General features: G+C 38.9%; 2 protein-coding genes across 4 annotated transcripts in view; one reads left to right on the forward strand and one right to left on the reverse strand.

The window, feature by feature from the left end:
* The window catches only part of nell2a (neural EGFL like 2a), a 76870-nt gene extending 69758 nt beyond the window's left edge, over positions 1-7112 (forward strand). The window contains exons 19-20 of the mRNA XM_017699391.2: positions 5558-5782; positions 6668-7112. Of these exons, the coding sequence (XP_017554880.1) occupies positions 5558-5782; positions 6668-6709 (267 nt within the window). The 3' untranslated portion in view covers positions 6710-7112. The remainder of the gene's footprint in view (positions 1-5557; positions 5783-6667) is intronic.
* A 4687-nt stretch (positions 7113-11799) lies between these two features.
* tmem117 (transmembrane protein 117) overlaps positions 11800-21929 on the reverse strand; it is a 54360-nt gene continuing 44230 nt past the window's right edge. For 2 of the 3 annotated variants that reach the window (XM_017699390.2, XM_037542979.1), the window contains exons 5-8: positions 21110-21207; positions 18142-18301; positions 14400-14529; positions 11800-13600 (exon numbers count right to left, since the gene is read on the reverse strand). In XM_017699390.2, coding sequence (XP_017554879.1) covers positions 12960-13600; positions 14400-14529; positions 18142-18301; positions 21110-21207 — 1029 coding nt within the window. In that variant the 3' untranslated portion in view covers positions 11800-12959. The remainder of the gene's footprint in view (positions 13601-14399; positions 14530-18141; positions 18302-21109; positions 21208-21929) is intronic. The other variant, XM_017699389.2, reaches the window with a different exon arrangement.

Here is a 21929-nt window from a genome sequence, read left to right on the forward strand (position 1 = left end):
TAACTTATTTTTTCAGATTTATCCCTATTTTACCATGATCTACAAAGCTCACAAGACACATGTGAAGCCATATGCATAGATAATGCAACCAAACCCCCAGAACACCACAATCTACAGAGAAGATTGCAAACATAAAACAAAAAGACAAGCATAGGAAAATTTGCATTGAAACTAGCAAGATCTTGCTATGGTTTGCGAATAAAGAGGTCTTTGTAGTGAATGATGATTGCATGGCATAAATGCTGAAGAGGTGTATGGGGGTGGTGCTGGTTAGCAGAAGGTTGCAGAGGAACATGGCACTATATTGTGTGACATGCCATGCTGTTTGGAAGCTGTTGTATTGAATGGGTTTGAAAGAGCTGAAATGCTGTTCCTTAAACTCGTTACTTCATGTCTGGCAAATATCCAGCTAGAGATTACATTGTAAAAGTTATATTAAGTAATCAAACCGTTTCTAGCCTCTAGTGGATGTTGATCTCTGCAGAGCAGCAAAGGCGTTCATCATTGCCTTCATTCATGCCTTGTTCCATCACTCTCTCTCCCTCTCCCTGGCTCTCAGCCCTCCTGAAGAGCACAGACACAAGTATACATCTCTGCACTCATCTTTTCACTGACAAGGCACTTGCCTCCCTTCTTCCACCCTTCCTTTTCTTTCTCCCTCGCTCCATACTCAGCTGTTCCCCCTCCCCATCCATATGTTCATCAAATGCAAATGCCATACTTTGCCATTCATGAGGATGAGTTTCTGTGCTTCAGGAAGGGGGGGAAAGTAGCGCCTGTTGTGGTTTTCTCCTGGGTAGCACCTTTCGCACAAATCACCTGTGCTGTTTGTCTGGGGCTGCCATAAGCCTGAGGGTGGAGGTGTGTCTGCTGTTATAAAGCTCTAGACAGATCAAACACAGCGGAACACAGCACTGACTCTGTCAGCCCTCCTCCTGCTCCACATTAGCATAGGAACACAGAGGTACAGCCAGAATGGCCCAAAACACCACGAACACTTTCATTCATCTCCAGCTGCTCTTGCCGGACACATGGATGGGTTCTGGCAGGCAATAAAGGAGTGGAAAAAAGACTGGAGAGGAAAAAGAGAGTGAGAGAGACGAGAGAGAGGGCTTTAATTCCCTTCTCAGTGGCAGAACATCAGAGTACAAGGAATGGAATGAAATGAAATGGGTGGAGGATGAAAGGAGGAGAAAAAAGAAGGATGAGGGGATGAGGACAGAAAGAAGGGAGGAGAGCAGGGTGTGGAGGGTGGATAAAAGAGAATAAGGAGGAGAGCAGGCTTGAAAGGGAGAGCAGAGTTTGAGTGAAGTAGATGAGAAGAAGAAGGAAAAAGAGGAATAGAATAGGGAAGGGGGAATAGGCATGTGAAATTTAAAAAAGTGAAATGCAGCACCGAGGAAGGAAGATGGCTGTCAATCGTCCAAGGAACCGGATGGGGGACAGGAGAAGGCAGAGTTAGAGAGGAGAGGAGCTTCCGGCCGAAACTTTATTCTCTTGCTCACTCATTCAGTATGCATCTCACTCTACTGCCTCTCCAGCGGCTGCATCTCTCTGCTCTCTGTGAGCTTGGAGTGTGTGAGCTGGAGCCATACTTCACAGTGCGGTTTTAGAGCTGCACACACACCCAAATCCTGCATTACCCTATGGGGCCCCAACATATGCTGGCAGGTGCACCTGCATAGTGCAAGGTGAAAAAAATGCCTAACATTTCTAACTTTTGAAAAAGTGCACAAATGAAAATCGCTGAGTGTGTGGGCAAAGTGTGGCAGTTATTTATTTACTTAGTATATTCTGTAGCTTTACATACATACAAAATGCAGTACAGTTTTAATGTAATGTAATATTTTAATGAAGTTTTCTGTCAGACCACTTTTCTGTTGCTAAGAAAAAGTTTTAACTGGTTATCACTGACCTCTGTTCACATGCATTCCTTTGGTCAGTTACAGTTCATTGCTTTCTAAGTGTTTCATCTTAATTGGAGATATATATTGTGTAAGTGCATTAGGGAGATATATCGTTTGGTAGATAATATTGGTGGATGACTGGCACTTTTTTGGTCACAGCATTAGCAAGATTCAAACATATAATCTCCTGATGATAATACAAAACCATAAACAGTTTTGTCATATTGTAGCACAAAAACCCTTTTATGAAAAGAACTAATGAAAAATAAAAAAATAACAGGTGGCATAAATGCAAAATTAAATGAACTGATATCAGTAATAGGAATTTTTAAACAAAGACACAACAAAGACAGGAAGCATACGCCTGTCTACATGGTGATTCTAATGATGCCATCACAAAGTGTCGAAATAGTTCCTAAAATAAATTTTAAGCCACTTTTAGTATACTGCCACTTTAAGCAGTATACTAGCTAACATGATACCAAAATAAGTACAAATATTTTACATTTTCACCCTTCCTACACGTACAACTTAATCATCACTAACTACGCACTTAGCTACAGTGGTGCAGTGATGCTAAAAAGTTTGTGAACCTTTTAGAATTCTATGAACCTCATAAATATGATGTAAAATGTGATCAGTTCTTTAGCTAAGTCATGACAGTAGATAGAGAACCCATTAAAATTAATAACACAAACAGTTCTACGGTTCTCATTAATTTATTGAAAAAAAAAATCCATTAACATGGTCCATTAACATTAAAGGTTTTGTTGGCAACAGATGTGAGGATCTAGAATTATCATTCTGCTGAAAGGGAGTAAATAGGGTCAGTAGGCTCTGTTAAATAGATGACAATCAAGCATGACTGTTGACGATTCTGCACTTTTTATCTTTTGTCTTCACTGTCAAAGCTTGGTCTTGACCACATGAGAATGTATCTCAGCCAAAGGAGATTAACAGAAAAAAACAACTGTCAATGCTCATCAGGTTAGAAGAGGTTGGTATTTCTGAACAGTTTGGACATCACCAACCCACTGTCTGACAAATAGTGTACAAAAAAGGAGATTTAAACACCATTGTTTCCTGCCCCGGAAGTGGTCCTCTAACAAAAACCACTTCAAGAGTAAAGTGTGTAAAATTCCAGGAGATCACAATAAACCCCAGGGAAACTTCTTACTATATGCAGGCTTTTTGTGCACTGGTTAGTGCCAGAGGTTGCTGTGTATACTATCAGCCAAACCTTGAAAAGGAGTATTGTGTATGGAATGATACTAGGGAGGACGCCACTGCTCTCTAGGAAAAACCTTGCATCTCATTTAAAGCTTCCTAAAGATCAACTAAATGACCAAGAAGCTGAAATCGTATCATGTGGACTGATAAGGCAAAAAAGGAACTTTATGACTTAAGTGAGACACATTATTTTTGGCAAACTGTGCACTGCATTCCACCTGGAAGACTTTATGTCATATGTGAACCATGGTGGTGGCAGTATCATAGACAGAGGCTGTTTTGTTGCAGTTGGACTAGGATCGCTTGCCATCGTTTAATGGTGCTATGAATTCTGGATTCATCACTCATTCTACCAAAGAATGATTAAAGCAAAAGAAATTATGTGCTTTGGAATGGCCAGGTGAAAATCTAGATGTCAATCCAAAAGAAATGTACAAGATTCAGAACCAGTTAAAGGAATTCTGTAAGGAGGAAAACCAAAATTCCTCCAAGCCAATGTGTGGAACTGACCAGCAGTTAACAGGAAATGTTTGTTGAAGTCATTCCTACTTAAGGGGTGGACACCACTTAAGAAAAACTACGGAATTTTTATTTGTCTTACTGACTATTCTTTATCTGTTGTTATGACAGATGAAGATTTGGCCACACTTTAGGTTAGATTTATAAGTCTTTCCTGTACCACTGTACTTTTGTTTGTTTATTGTTGTTACTTGTGTTATTTGTGTCTTATTTGCTCTATCCACCTGTGCATTATTGTACATGCTATGATCAAATGATAATGTATTGGTAAATAAACCATTTTCTAATTTAGATTCTTTCATAAACTGAATCAGGGAGATGAGATATGTTGGAAAATAGAAAATAACAAGAACGGTGAAGTAATTTGCTAGAAATATTGGTATATTAAATGCATAATTAATGACACACCATGTGAGCTTTCTCACTTGTTTGCACACTTGCATGCAAACACACACACATACATTTTCATGGGTTTTAATGCACACGTTTGGTGTGCTACAGTGGAGATAGCTTTAACAGTGAATTGAAAATGTTAGCAGAAATAGGTCAGGCAGAGCTAAATCACTGCTTAACTGAATCTATAAGGTTGGCTAAAAGATATGACCTGTATTTGAGGGACTTATTGAGAGTAGCAGGAGGTGAGCACTACGGCTTTCTGTGCTACTGGTTTCATATGATTTATGAAAAATGTGCAGCGAGGCATTTGCTGCAGAGACTCAGGTGGATTTTCCTCATTGTAATTATAGTTTAGGTCTTCATGACTGTGACCATTTCTGTACAAAATGGACCCACACCCTAAATACCAGACAGAAAGTAGAATGTATATAGTTATTATGAATAAAACAGTTATTTCCCTCAGCTAAATTTGTGGGAAAGGGTCAGAGGTGCTTACATTGTGTGGGGTAAGCATGGTTATTTGTCATTATAGAGGCTGTAACTGCTGGTTATTATGATCTACTTGGGGCCTAGTTATTTATTGTAGTCCTCTCTAAGAGCTTCCAAGAAATGAACTCCCTCACTCTTTCCCAGTCTTGGCAGAGGAGCTTTTTTTTCTTTTCTCTATCCTATTGCAGAGATAAACAAACTGCTGGTGGATAAGATTATTGCACAAGTTATTGTGAATGCAACAAGGATTATCCACTTAGTTCATAAGAGAGCAGAACTTGGAACGTGGTGTTACAACATGCATTGTTTTCTTCTTAACCATTAAACGTCTGGAGTTATTGGCTTTTGGCTATACGTTAAATTTACATGACAGAATTATTTTGATGTAATTACATAATTAATTACCTAGTCAGGTATGTACTGAATTACATTTACATTTGAGTTACATTCTATATCGCCATATTTGAGTTTTTTACTGGTTTTCAGTTTTTTTCTTCTCAAAAGACAAAAACAGCAGTTTTTCAAACAATTCAAGTAATAATTGTGTTATGGATTGAACGGAGGTAAGGTGGGTGATGCAGTAAAATGCATTTGACACTTAAAGGTTTTTCCACAATACACAATATGAATGACAGAATTTTGAAACTTTGTTCAGTGTTCACGTTCAAGTTTTCACGTACTGCACTAAATCTAGTCAAATAGGACTAATAATGATTTCTGTTTAATGATACATGTAGTAGGTCATTGTTCTTTAAGTACTGACGATATCCAAGCTATACTGAGAAGAGCCTATTGTTTATCACAGTTACAAAACTTATAATGATAACTGTAAAATCTTATCACACACAGGTCTGACTGAAAGTTATAATTTGCACCTTAAACAGAACTTCCCTGTTTGTTTGAATAAGCTATGAGTGAGAAATGTAAGAAGAAATGGTGCAAGGCATGAGGGGGAATGGGAGGAATAAATAAGTGCTATTTTTGCTGAGGTGTTCTGTGTGTGTGCTCTACTGCAGCAGGGGGAGGTGGACTGCTGGCCATTGTCCTGCCCACCGGCGGACTGTGACTTCACGCTGGTGCCTGAGGGTGAGTGCTGCGCCCACTGTGTGTCGGACCCGTGCCAGGCTCACAGCGTTCGCAACGACATCACCAAAACTTGCGAGGATGAACACGGCATCACACGCTTCAGCGGCTCCTCCTGGCTCAAACACGGCACTGAGTGCACCCTCTGCCAGTGCAAGGTGAGTGTATACCACAAACAGCTATCACATGAACACACACTGATCACAGATTAAACCTCAGGACACTTCAGCAAAGTGAAACACTGCCAAGCGTAAAGGTTTTTGTCTTGAGTTTTACACCACCTTTCAAAAGTCTGAAATGGCTGATTTCGATAATAGATTTTGTAATATAAATCATACAATGTAAATGTAATTCAGTGATACAAAAACTTTTCAAAGTTGTCACAGATAATATTTATTATTGTTTGATTCCATACTAATTAAGGAAATTATGTATTTGACACCAAAATTTTACTAAACATAATCTCAGCCTCAGTTACTTCTTCCACAGTGTCAGATTTCTTTCGGACATGAGCTGAAATTTTTTTTTTAGTTTCACTCTGAATGGCTGTCCGCGCAGCCTTTTGACAGCAGTTCTGTGCATGTTTTATCAATCGAGTAGGAAACACGATTGCAAGTAGATCCCTGCTCTGTGTGCCAAGACAGAGCCTTTCAGAGTGAGATAGCTTGTGAAATTTATGCCATTATATCTTTAAAAGTATTCAAAGAGTCTTTGAATCATTTAGTATTTTTCAAGTGAGATATTCTTGTTTCTCATTTGTTGCCATCATGATGAAACAGTGGTCTGTGGTTGGTTACCTGTCAGTCAGAGCAGGTGGTTCTTGGCTACATAAGTGACAAAAGACAGATCATTGTACTAAAATTAACATCCAGAACGTGTCATATTTCAAAAGTGATCAAATCTCAGGGCAGATAACTTGACAATGAATTGCTATAAAAAGATAATAACAGTATATTAATCATTGAAGAGCTTCTTGCTGTTCCTGAAAAATCTCAAAGATTGAATAAAACATCACTCTTCTCCTTTTTCTCTTTTTCCTCCAGAATGGACATATCTGTTGCTCAGTGGACCCTATGTGCCTTTAGCTGCAAACCAGAATTCTAAAGGCATTTGTACAGTCTTTCTCCATTTAAAAGAAACTCACCCTCTTCACCCTGTCCCCAATCTACTTCTTTATACCAAATGCAAAATGTGTATAAAACCAACCTGAAAACCTCACTGTTCATATCTGCTACAGGAGGAGTCCATGTCTTCATACTGAGGTGAAACAGCCCATCTGAATTACTGCTCTGTACAAAATCCTGTATACACTGGCATGACCACACTGGATGTTAAAAAAGCATATTCTTTCATTTCTAAGTCTTTATGAACCCAGAAAAGAAGTAGGGATTATAGATAGTAAGTAAATGTTATTGTACTTCTCTTTCATCACATTATGGAAGTTGTCTCTATTTTGTGATTCCATTAAAAAAAACACTTTTTGTTACACTTTTTTTCCTTTTGTTTTATTTCACAGTTTTAAACGATTCTTCAGCTTGCTCTTGTCTAATGGTGAAATAAAGTATTTCCATTTCCATTTACAGGTGTGTTGGCCTTTTATTTTTAGACCTTCACTATTGATTATGCAGGATGCAGAGATAAGAGAGAGATAAGTCTACGTTCTTCCTATCTGCCCTAACGTTGCAGAGGATTATAAAGCATCTTGGCATCAAGATACATGTCTTTGATGTACAGACTGCAGCACATTATATGTGAGTGCCCCTCCTTCTAGTTTGAGGGGGGTGTTGTTTGTATGTATTGTTTTTTTTCATACATTTTTCATCCAAACTCCTCCTTGCCTTGTTACATTTAAATATAGCATGAATATTCAGCAGTTCCCTGAGCAGGCAAACAGGTAGGGGCATTTCCAGTAAAAGGTAACATGTTCTTATGCATATTCTGAATGTTTTACAGTATACACAGTCTAGGGTCATTTGAGAGCCATATAGCTGTGTTACTATGCACATCTTTTAAATCACAGGAAAGTCAGCCTTCAGTAAATATCTCACCCATGAAGCACATAAAAAAGACATTATTCTTTAGCAGACGGACCAGATACATCCTTTTCTCTGTCTGTAGTGGGTTCACATTGCAGTGGTAAAACTGCTCCTTTGCTGCAGTGTTTCTAGTGTTTGTTTCCCTCCAGAATGCAATCTGCTGATGGCACTGATCCTTTAGATTATGCCTTCCGTATCCAGGTTACAGTAAAAAAAGGGAAAAAAAGCCATCCTTCACTGCACCTGCATTTGATCAAGAATTCAGGACTTATCGACTTGCAGATCCACCCTTTTTACCTTGCTGGTCTGGACACATGCCAGAGGTGAAGTTAACTGCCCTGATATTATATAATACTGCACCTAATTTAAAATTCAATACAAAATTATACATATTCTCTCTAAAATGCTCTTATGGAGGTTGGAGATGGAGTTCGCTTCACTGAACAAGGCATAACAAAAATATGACATAAAAGTTAACGTTTTTCAATTAAAGCTTTACAGAACCAGCTATGAAAAGCATCTCTTAACGTCTACAGAGCCTTAATGAAAAATGGTTTCTGGAGTGCAGAATACAGTCATTATGGAAAACCAGGCCATGGACTGTGCCAAGACTTCCAGTAACTTCCAGTAATGTTCAGTAATTCCAGTAACAGTTAGTGTGCTTTACAATAACAAATCTTGGTGATTAAGTAGAGTGCTGTAGAGGAACAATGCTCAGACAAAATTGACCCATCTATGAAGAAGCCTAGAAGGAGATTAACCGCAGAATTTAAAGGTTAATGTGGGTCCAAAATCTGGCCTCAGAATATGAACTAAGCTTACCGGCATACACTTAATCATTATAAACTTATAATGACAGTGAAATACCGCTGGGAGAACACCATGCCCAGAGTGCTTCGGATGGATTTGGCTACGGTTTCTCCTGGCCTAGCTGGGTTCAGCAGTTCCTAGCGAGTGGTGGCCTTTTGCCAGCAGCGGGAAAGTGGAGGCACAGCAGGCATGGGGATTGTCCAGCTGGCTCCTAAATGTCCAATTTTCTATTGGAAAGATGAGACCACTGCAACAGATGCCTTGGCCCACAGGGAACTAATTCTACTGTCTGTGTCTCTGCAGTCAGCCAGTAATTACCTTCAGAAGCATTGTCTGCAACAGGCTTGAAAATTGGAAGATCTCTAGGAATGATACGGCTACCCAACTACAAGCCCCTAGAACATTAAAGTTCGGTGCAGGAACCAAAGCCTTGCAAAGCAGAGATAGTACTTAACTGTTCAGTTTATGCAGATAATGAATGCAACTTGATTACACTGTTGCCTTAATTTGTGGCATCAGAAATTGCACAGCTAAATTAACTTAGGACATTAATTTCCTGTTACAATTAAGAATTATTCCAATCTATTTGGTTTTATGGGGCCCAGGTTACTGCAGGCCGTCTGCTCATGGGCTACAGTGCGATTGCACCCACTCTCCAACCACTTACATTCTACATTACTGCTACAGTATGTATGGTTAATATACAACAATAGCACTTTAGAGGCATTTTATTCAGACTGAACTTTTTTTGAGTTGCAACTGTTCTCTGAAATAACAATGAAAACTGTGCCAAATAGTTCCCTCGTTTTTTAATAAAACTGCTTTTCTGAATTGCTATCAGTCACAGCAGTGAGTTATTTTTGTTGCAGAAGTAATTAGAAAGATGTGTAAAATGTTCGGTGCCATGATAAATTATTACATTGTCTGAATCTGGAACATAGCTATTAGACTGTAAGAGGGCTTAAATGTGTAATTTCTCATTTCCCACTCCTTTATGGCGAGAAGACCCTGAGATATTGTCTTGCCATTCCCTGCAGCAGAGTTGATAAAAATGCAGTTTCATATCTGAAGAGAAAGCAATTGAAAGGAGAGAGAGAGGGAGCGAGTGAGAGAGCCTCAGTGCTGCTGGGCTTCTTCAGTTCTGAGCGAATGACTGGCTATACCCTGGGATTTGTTCCATGGTCCACCCTGCTGTGTGAGTGTCAAGGGCAATCTAGGACTCCCAAACGTACACTCAAACACCAACAGCTGACAAAGAACATCCTTACTACAATCTCCCAGGAACAAGGCTGATGGAAGTGTGACAGATTCAAAGCGCCTCACAGTTCGGCCTCTGTCAGGGGGATGATGGCACGAGTGTCAGATGATACTGTGATCTAGTAGATGGGGGAGAACAGGATGACATGACAAGTGATCCAGGAGAAATTTAGTGGGCAACCAGACAGAGAATGATTCAATTTAGACCCAGATGTAGCTGCTCTTTCTGTTTCAGTGCAGTCAACTGAGGTAGACGGATGTTTTGCCCAGGAATTAATTACAGCTCTACAGTGAATTCTGGAGGTTTCCTTTTGGTTCACATTAGAGGTGCGACAATATATCAGAGCACTGCAATGCAACAAACTGATGATAACCATAATCAGTGAAGCATACTCTCATTTTTAATTTTAGGGTAATTCTTAAATGTGGAAATAAAACAGGATTTAGTTTTTATTGTCTATATTTCACTACTTTGTAAACAGGCCCTCCAGTTATATTTGGGTCTTCCATTTTTTTGTTAATAATTCTGAATCACACCAAAATAATTCAGCTGTATCTCTAAAAACTAAAAGTGCATTGCATCTGTTGTCTATGGAAGCCCTTCATGGCCATGGAGTTGCATGTTGTTTTTACTGCATTTTTCCATGATAAGGCATTATTGTCATGTTTTCTTGCAGCCTTGTGATATTTATATCATTATCACAACTTAAGGGACACCATTTTACTCAACATAACAATTGCTATGTTGTGATAATGGCATAAATATTTTGAGATCTTTGGAAAACAACATGTTTTGATATGGATATAAATAACTCAAGAGCTCAAGAAAAGGAATGAAAATGACTCATCATGGAAAAACCCAATGCAACCCTCCCCCTGCAAATCCATGGCCCTTTAGGGCTTCTGTAGTTTCCTATGATTCATAATCAAGTCATGTCCAGATCAGAGATTTACAGCCTTCTTTCCCATGTCAACATGTTATTGATGTGTGCTGTTGCTGGTGAGGAGCTGACCTTATGCACCCTACTGTTTGCACTGTTTGCCTCTTTGTGATCTTTTAGGTTTCTGTGCTTCTTGCATCGGTCATTACAAAGCTAAAATGAGCCTTTTATTTTTTGCTCTGCCTCAAAACACTTATTCGTCCAAACTATTGCTTCGATAGTTTTCCTGCACTGACTGTATGCTCAAAGAAATCAATATCTCATTTTAAGCCCCCAGTAACACTAAGGATCCACCAGACATTCAGCAGAGGCTGACCAGAGCCCAGTAGCTTATAGAAGCTACCAATTATATCCAACCACAGCAAAAGCACAACTTTAAATAGAACCCTGACTGATAACTCAGTTAGGTTTATTTCAGTAATTTGTGTCTACGTAGTTTGATATTTTTTTGCTATGACACAATATGACCAAAACACAACATACATCATATTTGTAGAAATATAGACATATTTAGCTCTTCTGATGTGTAATATGTTGCAACAGACAGAGAACAATACGATTTTATATTGTTTCATGTATGTGTTATGCTTCCTTACCCTCCATCATCAGGATTTAAACTCTCTAAAAACTCAAGACTCTTCTCAACCTCTTTCTAATGAAACTTTTTTGGCAAGTTACTATCGATGCAATCATTATCACGATAATAATACTGCATCATGATAATTATACTGTATCATCACCCCTATGTCTGAAGTATCTTACAGTACATGGGAGTCCTGCGTAAAATGCTTCTGTAACCCTTGTATGCCACCCATAATCAGAACTGATGGTCATTTACCAAATTTTCATCTAAACGAGTTGGATTGCCTTGGCTGCACAAAGTTATTTTCCCTCCCTAATGAACTAATTGGGTCAGCAGCTGGAAGAGGTTGCCCCTGAAGAGTTGCTTGGCAACAGGGTCACTGTGGACCGAGCCTGTTTGAAATGGAAACCAGCAGTTACTGTTCTGGAAGCATTTCAAGATGAGCGACATCATTTTCCTCCGATACACGCAACAGCCCAAACTCCATCAACCCAGCACCACTGAGCTGCACCTTACCAAACCTCATTTATTGACAGCACTGCCTGACACAAATGGAACTAATGTTTATTCAACAAACATGACACAAGCTTTTTTTTGTTAGAAAAACTGAAATGAAATGAAACAATGCAAACTGTTGGTCATCAATAACACAACATAAACATTAAAGGAGAACGAAAACAGTCATTTTAATGAATGTAAAATAAAGTACAAACAAACCACTTTGGTCAAATTTTCAGCTAAATGACTGACAGATCAGACTCCAGAAATTAGGTGGTAAAACAGTGTCACTGGCTTGTGACGCCACTAAACATATCTTCTTCATCTTACCATCATCATACCAATCTTTATTATTCATCCTAAACATGAAACAAATGACACACCACGTCAAAAAGATCAACAGTAAATTAGTTCTAACATATCAGTAGTGCTAAACAGAAGGTGCACACAGACAGAAGCTGATGCATGTGTTGACGACACTTGCTTAGTGATAAACAATCATGATAAACAAGGCATGGATTATTGAAAAAATCAAGACTTTTGATATGATCACTGCTGTTTTGGCTTGCAGTTTGGAATAATATGCTTTGGTGTTACAAAATCCTTTGATGACAGCTTTCAAATTAGTATCAGATAACAAAATATATAAAAAAAAAAGTTGTAAAAGCTGAACTTAGTGTATGATGTGACCAAACACTTTTTAATTTTGTGTCCATGAATGGACATAATTTATTAAAGGCACAGCTTTCTCTGGAGAATATTCATCATGACCATTTTGCCATGCACTTTATATATAAATAGGTTTTCCATGTAGGCACCAAATAGCTCAATAAAAAAGACAGTAGAGAAAATAAAATGTTAAGCACCATTGGACCGTATGCCATACCTCATCTCTGATGAAAAGAATCTTGACCTGCTTAGCGTTTCAAAAGTTTGGTGCCACAAATGGTGTCTTGAAAAGCTTATTATTAAAATGTAGAAAAGACCACCACACTGGGTTATTTCTTATGTTCTCCTCTCTTACGGTTTTACAGTAAGTTCATTTATAGTTCCAGGAGCCAGCTTGCAAGGTTCTCTTTGGAGGCCCCGAGTTGGACACATGTTTGGTCTTCATTGATGAACCACAAAGGCAAAGACAGAGTTGCAAGAGGTCAGCAGAAATATACCTCACCTTCATTAGTCTGTATTAGCTTTTTTAAGGGTTATAAGTTCATGGGGACAGTTTGTCGACATCTGCAGCTTCTGGACATGCTGCTTTATCCAAAGAGATGCTAGGCTGTGTCTCCTGGGTCTCATTAGAACAGGGTGATATGGAGTTAGCAGAGGTACCAAAGTGATGGGCATCCACCAGCAGCAGCATGGGTGTTCCACTTCTTTTCAGAGTCTCGCTCATGGACACGTGAACTTCCTCTGGCGTGACGCCCAGATCTGAAGGTGATTTGCGTTTGATGCGCTCGTACGTTTTGTCCTGGCTCTCCGGAAACGTCTCGCTGTCCTGGAAGCGTCCAAAAAGCCAGATAAAGAAGCCAAAGAGAACAAAGGCAGCCAGGCTTGGAATGAAGGCCAAGCACTTCACGTCCAGGCTGGCGCCGATGTAGCGGCTATGGAGGAACATGTCTCTGTGGATGTAGGTGAGGTTGGTGCGGGGGTCTATGTTAGTAGAGCGCCACTCCCAGGTTAGTGTGCTACGGTTGAAGTGGCTAAGGGTGTCCGGCTCTTCCACTGTGTAGATCTTCTCTCCTGGGCCAACATACTGACCATATTCATAGGGCTTATAGAAAATCTGGTTCTTCCACATGTTGAGGTCCAGAATGAGAACCAAGAAGATGATACCATAGTTGAACCATTTACCTGTGATAAACAAGAATGGGGAGTCATCATTAAAGACATTAAAAGTTGTGATTTTTTTTAAAAAGTGATTTTACATATTTCTAATCTAACCCATAACATGTGCATGAATAAATAAAACATTTATCATGCTTGACGCACCAACGTTGTAAACTTTGTTGTGCAGTAAACGAATACAACAGACTTTAGGGGAGAACTTGGTTCACACAAGCCTTCAAAATATTCTCACAGTTTAAAGCAGCAAAAGAAAGCCTGAAGGTTGTGATTATAAAACAGATGGCTCCCTGCTCTGGGAAAGATTTGAAATGAGCCTATTCTTCTCTAGGAGTCTACTTTTTAATAGCCTTTCTTTTTTAATTTAGTCACACGAGACTATTCTCATAATGCTAAATTGCTGTGCAGCACATTAAGGTTAACAGTCAATCGCAAATTGTTCAGCATGCTACCCATGTGGGAACTATAGAATATTCCCACAATAGCTGTCATGGCAAAGACCAGAGAGAGTCAAAGATGTTGTATTCGATTTAAAGAGGGTCAGTCAATTAGCTCTTTCATACAAGGTCCCACTGTACAAATGCAAGGTTTTATTGAAGCAAATGACATGAAGTACAAAGAAATTAATAATCACTTCAAAACCATCTCCAAACGTGTTATTATGAAGCAAAATATTCTAGTAGCTTCTTAATATTCTTAAATGATACCCGAGAACCTTGCTACAACGTGATTATACTGCTGCAGTTACAGCTGAATGATTCTTTAAATGAGATGGAAATGCATGGACTGCTAGAGAACTCAGGTGCACCTGTGATGTGAATGTGATACTCCTCCTTAAAGATCCGTTTGCAGACTGGTAGTTTAAATTTTAGCTGGGTCGTGGAAAGGCCAGGCAGATTCATGTCCAAATCACCCATGAAGTGTGGAAACTCCCAATCCTGCAGATAGAAGAGTCAGCACAGTGATATGACGCAGCTGAAGTAAGGTTTTCTAGACTCTACACATGAATGAAAAGATAATGGTGAAAATACAAGATATACATATCATATGACACATGCGTGCAAAACACAGAGACCACCCTGTCATTTGTTTCCAGTCAAGTACAAGTTATTTATTTTTCAGCATCAGAAAATAAGCAGAAAATATATTTACCATAAATGTAAACACAAGCATTAACAAATTAATACAATACTAAATGTTTCAATAGCAATGTGTCCACACTTCGCCTTTATTAGAGCTTTCATTCTTATCAGGAGACTTGAATGAGCATTTTAGTTTCTCAAAGACATCTACAGGGATATTTTTCCACACCTTCAAAGTTCAGTCGTAGACGTTGGTTGCATTTTCTGCTTCTCATGATCCAAATAATCCCACATTCAGATTCATCAGTCCATAAAAACTTACTCTACATCTGAGGTGTCCAGTTTCTGTGTTCTACTGCAAATTCTATTTTTTTTCTTCTTGACACCTACACATCCTTTCAGTGTTTCTGTTTCAGTGTTGAGCAGTCTTCTTACAGCGGAAGGATGGACAGAATCAGCTGTGGATATCTTCAGATCTGAAGTAAGAGGGGAGAATTTTCTCTTCTCTCAACAATAAGTCCTTTAAGTTCTGTTTATCTGACCGTGACAATTTTGGTGGCCTACCAGACTGTTAGGAGTTCTAGAAGAGACATTTTCACTGATCGATTAACTGAGTCACTCTGTTCAAACACTTTCCTTACTCCATTATTTCACAGGAGTTTTCACTGATATTATTATTCAAATAAACCTGTCTTCAGGTCTAGCTGGCTAAATGTGTGTGAAAGAAGTAGCTGTTTAGTGTGTCCCACTTAATCAGAACATTGATGGGAGGCAGTAGAAGAGAATCTTTATATGTGATCTCAGCTTTGGCTTTTCAGAGGTGGTGAACATTACCCACATTCCACATATTACTGTATTAAATTAGATGAAGGGGTGAAGGATACACATGAATGTTTGTAGCTATAAAGCTACTGGCTGCATATCGACTGTTATATTGTACAAGTACATGAAAGTTTTAAATCTTTTATATCTCTTATACAGCTGTTATATCTTTAGGACCTATAAGTATGATTGCATCCCTGCTGTTGAAATACTTCACATTTGTGTGACAAATGCTGCGCAGCCAATGGCAGTTTGACAAAAAGTCAAAAAGAGTTTTTTTTTCTCTTCACTTTCCTTTGATTTTCCTTTTGTAAGTGGATTGTCTTACATATAATCCCCTTAGAAATATCTACTTTGGTCATTTATGCTCATGAGAAAGAAATGCACAGGGCAGCTGAGGTGTGTTTCAGTAGTGGCTTGTGTGAACATTCCTGTCTGCTTGAAGAGAGTACTGGGAACAGTATTTGTTGAGAGAATGTAACGCACTGCTTTTAAGACTGGAAGGTTGGAGTTAAAGTGACAGTAGGTGCACAAAATGAAAGAGTAGGCAAATTAAACACTGACAGACTTGATATTACACTTGGTGTAATTTTGTGTCATTTTCTGTTAAATGTCTCTTGTTTTTTATCAGGACACTGAAAATGAGCATTTAATGGCTGTTTGACTGGAAAATAAGTTAAAAGGTGATCTCTGACATCATGAGCTCAGAAAAGCTCAGATTTTGTGAATTCTGTTATAGTTTTCTGGTTGACATTTATCCAAGATCACAGATTCCTGTGAAAGTTTCAGCTGTAGAGTAAGCTGAGTTCCATCAGATGGGCAGATGTCAGACTTATCTGTTATCTGCCTGTGGTGCCCTTGGAAGCTGCCCGCAACACAGGAGAGCAGAAACTCAATCAAACCTTCACACAGCATGTGGATGATGTAGGCTCTCGCTAGGTGGTGAAAGCTTTCAAACATTAGTCTGAATTACAACACATCTTTGGAGCTGGAGATGGGGTATTTAAGAAAGGAAAGGAAAATGAAAGAGAGGGATTACATAATATGCCTTGAACTTGAAAAGCGCAGGATAAACTTCCAATTAAAGCAAAACTGGCTTTACTCCCTTGAAAATACACTTTGCATCCTACCGCTTAAGCATTGTGTTTACAAAATTGCGTGCCTTTGATTTCTGAGTTAAGCCAATACACGACTGCAGCATCCTCCTCCCTCTCTCTCTCTCTCTCTCTCTCTCTCTCTCTGCGCCTCAGTTTCAGGAGCATCAAATGAAAGGCCTTGTAAATCCAGCAGGAGTGATGGACTGATGAGGCTTTGGCATGACCGCTGTCAACAGTGAGGGAAAGTTAATTAGTCTCTGAACAAAAAAAAATAAAAATAAAAATATAATGTGGTGTCACGCAGAGTGTGGAGATTAACCGTCACACACAGTGAACACAGACAAAGGTGTAGCGAAGTATCTCAGTCTCTGAGGCCTAGTTTTGTAGTGACTGCACTGGTGAGACAAAGAACAGATCAAGGAGAGCTACGTTCCAGCTGTAAAGGGCTAATTGAGATCATAAATAAGGCTAATAAACATGTTTGCAGGTACACAAAGCAGCAAATGAAGACAGCAATCCTGAATGAGTCTGTTAGAATGAGAGAAGCATATTGAGCAGAACTCAAGGTCCTGTGTGGGCGGATTGTACGCCGGTCGAAAGCAAAGAGAGGTGATACAATAACTCAAGGCTAATATCTACAGTGCAGTCTGTAGGTAATTAAGCAGTGATAATTCTTTTTCATTCTTGCATATAGTGGCTGTTGCTGTTTTCTCTCAACATTAGGGCAAAAAAAGTATCAAAAGCAATAAAAAATCTAAATAAAATCATCAGAGACGTCAACTGCTGGCTGCTCTGTTAAAGAAACTGGTGAGCCTTGCAATACCAAATGAAGATGCAGGATGAACTGTGAATAGTAGAGTGCTTTACCTTGCAGTGGAACAATGACCCAAAACATGCTGATAAAGCATCTATGGACATTCTCAGGACTCACTAATTTAATTAAAAAGACATTTGCACAAAGCTGTCATATATATATATATATATATATATATATATATATATATATATATATATATATATATATATATATATATATATAAAACAAATACAAACCCTCATCAACGAAGTACTCTAATATTTAGTGTACAAATCCCAGCAGTGTTACTTTAGAGGACGGGTTCTCCGACCTCTTCTCACTGTTTTAGGTCAAATACATCCCCACTTGAGAAACTGTTGAGTACACTCAAAGTAGAACATGAAATTAGCATATGCACGAGACAGTGACATGCTATAGTGATGTGCCCCCTTAGGAATGGAGCACAGTAATGATAAGTCAGTTAAAGTAAATGCATAAAAATATGCACTTCCAGTAATACATATACAGATACCCAACAACTAAAATCACACATAGGCACAAAGCCTGCGAAACACACATAAACACAGCTTAAATCACATCTCGGAGTGTGTCGCAGCCCCTAATGCAAACAGAAGAAACAGAGAGTGAGAGAGAGAGAGTGAGAGAGAGAGAGAGAGAGAGAGAGAGAGAACATAAGAGAAAGCGGAGAGAGTGCGTTATTTTAATTAGTCATTGGGGAGGGCAGTGCTGTACCTGCATTACAATGAGGAGGTCGAAGACGAGAATGAAGGAGGCGAGAAAAGCTCTGGAGACTTCGTCACTTGGTAGAAACCCACGATTCAGATTATCCCAACTAATCCAATCCGTACTGATGACCAGTACCACCACAGACGTCAGAGAGATCAACACTGTCCTGAGGGAGAGCAAGAGAAAGAGAAATCAAACTATGCCAAGAGTTATAGCTGATAAACCTTCATAAACATGTAGTATTAGGTTTTTTGTTATTATTGCCTCATACAACCATACAGCAACCTTTCTGAGAAAAGCTGATGTGGTTTGTGTGATTTTCTGGCATTTTCCTTCATTAAGGGGGCAGTCATGGGCTGGAGGTTAGGGAACGGTAGGTCGCCGGTTTGATCCCCACAGCCGACAGCACATGACTGAGGTGTTCCTGAGGAAGACACATAACCCCCAACTACTCCATGGGCACTGTGGATTGGACTGTTCTGGGTAAGTGTGTCGCTGTCCCCTAGTGTGTGTGCTCACTAGAGTATATGTGGTGTTTCAGTTCATGGATGATGAAATGCGGAAGTGAAATTTCCCCGTTGTGGGACTAATAAGGGTCTCGTAATCTTAAAGTATAAGAGACTTAAATTAATTCAGCATTTATTTTGCAACATTTACTGCAAATCAAAAGGTACAGCAACAAAAATTAAAAAATTAAAAAAAAAAAACAGAAAAGAAGCAAATCAATATTTTTTTTCGGGATTTAAAATGATTTTAGTATCGTTTTTGTGAAATGTGTGCTGCTAAAGTACGAAAAGGTGCAACAATTACTTCCCATGGGGTTCCAAAGGGCATATAATGAGACAACAAAATTGCTTTTTGAAACTTTAATATACCACTAATGCATGGATGCAATATTCTCAACAGTTATGCCATTATTTCCATCTCATGGTAAGACTGTCTGTAATCTTATAACTCGCCTGAGACTGTTTTGCTGCACTGTGCTATTTTGAATGCTATGGGCAGAGATGTGTTTCTGTACGTTGCTGTTTTACATTTTCCTTGCACTAAGGTGCATGAACACACTTTAAAGCATACTAGTTAACAGTATTGGTTACTGAATGCAATCCTATGTCCTGTAAAATCTATAGGGGTTATGTTTTGTGCTATTCTCAAGAATCACTTAGTAGTAGAGCTGAGATGTGCTCTACAGGAGGCAACTCATTTTCCATCTCATATTATATTGAGCTGCTCCAAGATGCTTCCCAACCAGTTGTCTGGAAATGCTGGAAATGTACGGGAATGCTTCATACTAGTGGTCTCTAACCCTGGTTGTGGAGAGCTGCCTTCCTCCTGAGTTTAGTCCTAACCTGTCACACTTGAACATACATCCTATCCTTACAATGATTTCACATTCTTGTCAGTATTTAGAGAGCAAAGACTTGGTATTTTGAACATGAGTCTCAGTCTGCATTCATTGCAATGCTTTAAGGACCAAGTCAAGCTCTGGAGAAGTAGATGGAGCAGAATTACCCCTTTAAAAGACTTCAATACAGCACTTAGCACTACAAAGGCTATTTTTCTTACTGTGCCTCAAAGGCTAATGTATTTAAATGGCCTCAGTCCTAATTGGCTGTCTGTATGGTGTCTCACAGAAAAAGCAGTTGAGGCTGAAACACTCTTTATAACTTCCATGTGAACAGGTGGGGCTCAACTGCTGTAAAATGAATTGGTAGATATGCAGATACAGATATACATACTGTGCGTCTTTAGGCACCGGATATGGCAAATGAAGTGTTTTACCAGATATATCAAGACTTTTTTTTATATATGAGCTGAATGAACTTTGGATTGAAAGGTATGATTGATTCCACAATTGGGGTGCCATTTAGACCTTGTGACTCTTAAAAATGACAGTTTATTTTTATCATTTTCCAACACTGGATCTATGAAAACACAAATAAAAATGTGCTGATAGGGTTTTAGCACGGACTTAGCAAATATAGAGAATGAACTAGCATCTATGCTAAAGGACATTCTAATGATTTACTTTTATAATTTATAAATATAAATAAATATATAAATATAAATAATAAGTCTATAATTTAGGTAATAGGTATAATTGTACTTTCAAAGTGACCACGAGTCATTTTCACAATGTCATTTAAAATGAAGGGAGAAAATGAGAGTTTTTTTTTTTTCAAAAATTGGATGATGCAACTGGTTGAACATGTGACTTGTGGAAAATGATAAATATTTTTAATGGGTGACAGTGTTCAGTGACCAGGGATGAGTGACTGTTGAGGGACACAATTAAATGTATATTTGAAAAAAATATCTATCAGAAACTGAACGACTCGTGAAAAACGATGTTTCAAGCATGAGATGTCAATCCAATGAGATGGATTCAGCATCAATGTAAAAAGTCATAAGATTTCTGTGCCAAGTATTTTAAAGATTATTTTTCAAGATTAGTTAGATTAGTAACTTCAAAGTGTAGTTACAGTGGGCAAGGGCACCCAAAAATACTGCTGTCCTTGTGCTGTAGATCATTATCATATATATTTGTACATGTGGTATCTGTGGAACACAAATGACATTATCCATGGAATCATCTGTATGCTTCGAAACGGTATTTAGAATCTTCAAAAAAGATGATATGGGCCCTTTAAAGTGGAGCAGAGGTCTCACCGCATCAAAGCTGTACGAAATCAACCACATAAAGCTCAGAGACCTGCAGTGTTCAGTGACACTGTGCTGTTGAAGGGGGCATGGTAGTGTGATGACCTTCTGACTGACTTTAATTAATTAGAGGTCTTTATAGACACATGCACTCACACAAACAAACAAACAAACATCTCTTATAGCCCTACTCTGTGAAACACTCTGACTCGTATATAGAAACAACATCTCACATGCTGCTCCCTGTTGATTTGACACAGCTGTCATGTTTCTTTTTCCTTCACAAATCTGAGAATTTCACCCTGTAGCTCACCAGAAAAGCACAATTCTGTTGTTGCCCTTTTTCCAGAAGCGTCGGGCGGTTTGTCCCCACTCTGGGTAGAGCGTGTCTTGCAGCATCATGTCCGTCACCTGACAGAGAAGATGAGCGGGTGTCAGTAAATCTGAACAAATGTAATTGTGCTATTCATAGTTCATGCGGTGACAAAATGCTGAGTTTTATCTGTTTCAGAATGAAATACAGATAGAGGCCTTTACACTGCTACCACATACAGTATACACATTAATTACCATATACACCTTGCCATGATAGTACTTTTCATTATTTTATAGGAAGATTTAAAAAGTACCAAAAGGGCCCTTGAGAACAAACTAAGTGCTCTATCACTAGGAGATCATGAATTAGATCCCTGGCGATACCACAGCCATCTGTGGTCCAAGAATGCATAACTTGCCTTGCTTTCTGTGGGTGGGTAGGATGTCCCTCTTTCTCCACCCTTTCCTCAGTACATTGGTAGCCAACATTGCCATCTTTTAGCCAAAGAACTGGCAGTTGAGCAGATGCTGCATTAGTTGCAGTTTGATAAGATGTGGTGATGTGTCACATGTCTCAGGAAGCACATGCTAGCCTTCACACTCCTACCTTGGCAGCTCAGAGGAGTAGGCCTAGCTAATGGATGAGAATAGGTCATGAATAAAACTGGGGCTAAACATTATGAACTATTTACAATTACTCTATATTAACAATCATTTGTTTGGGCCACCTAGAAGCCCATCTGTGGCTCTGTGCATTATTTTGGACACATTTAAAATTTCTTTATTTTAAAGCTTCCTACTAATTATTCAAAACTTGT

Source organism: Pygocentrus nattereri, chromosome 11, assembly GCF_015220715.1.
Source record: "Pygocentrus nattereri isolate fPygNat1 chromosome 11, fPygNat1.pri, whole genome shotgun sequence".
NCBI classification, from domain to species: Eukaryota; Metazoa; Chordata; class Actinopteri; order Characiformes; family Serrasalmidae; genus Pygocentrus; species Pygocentrus nattereri.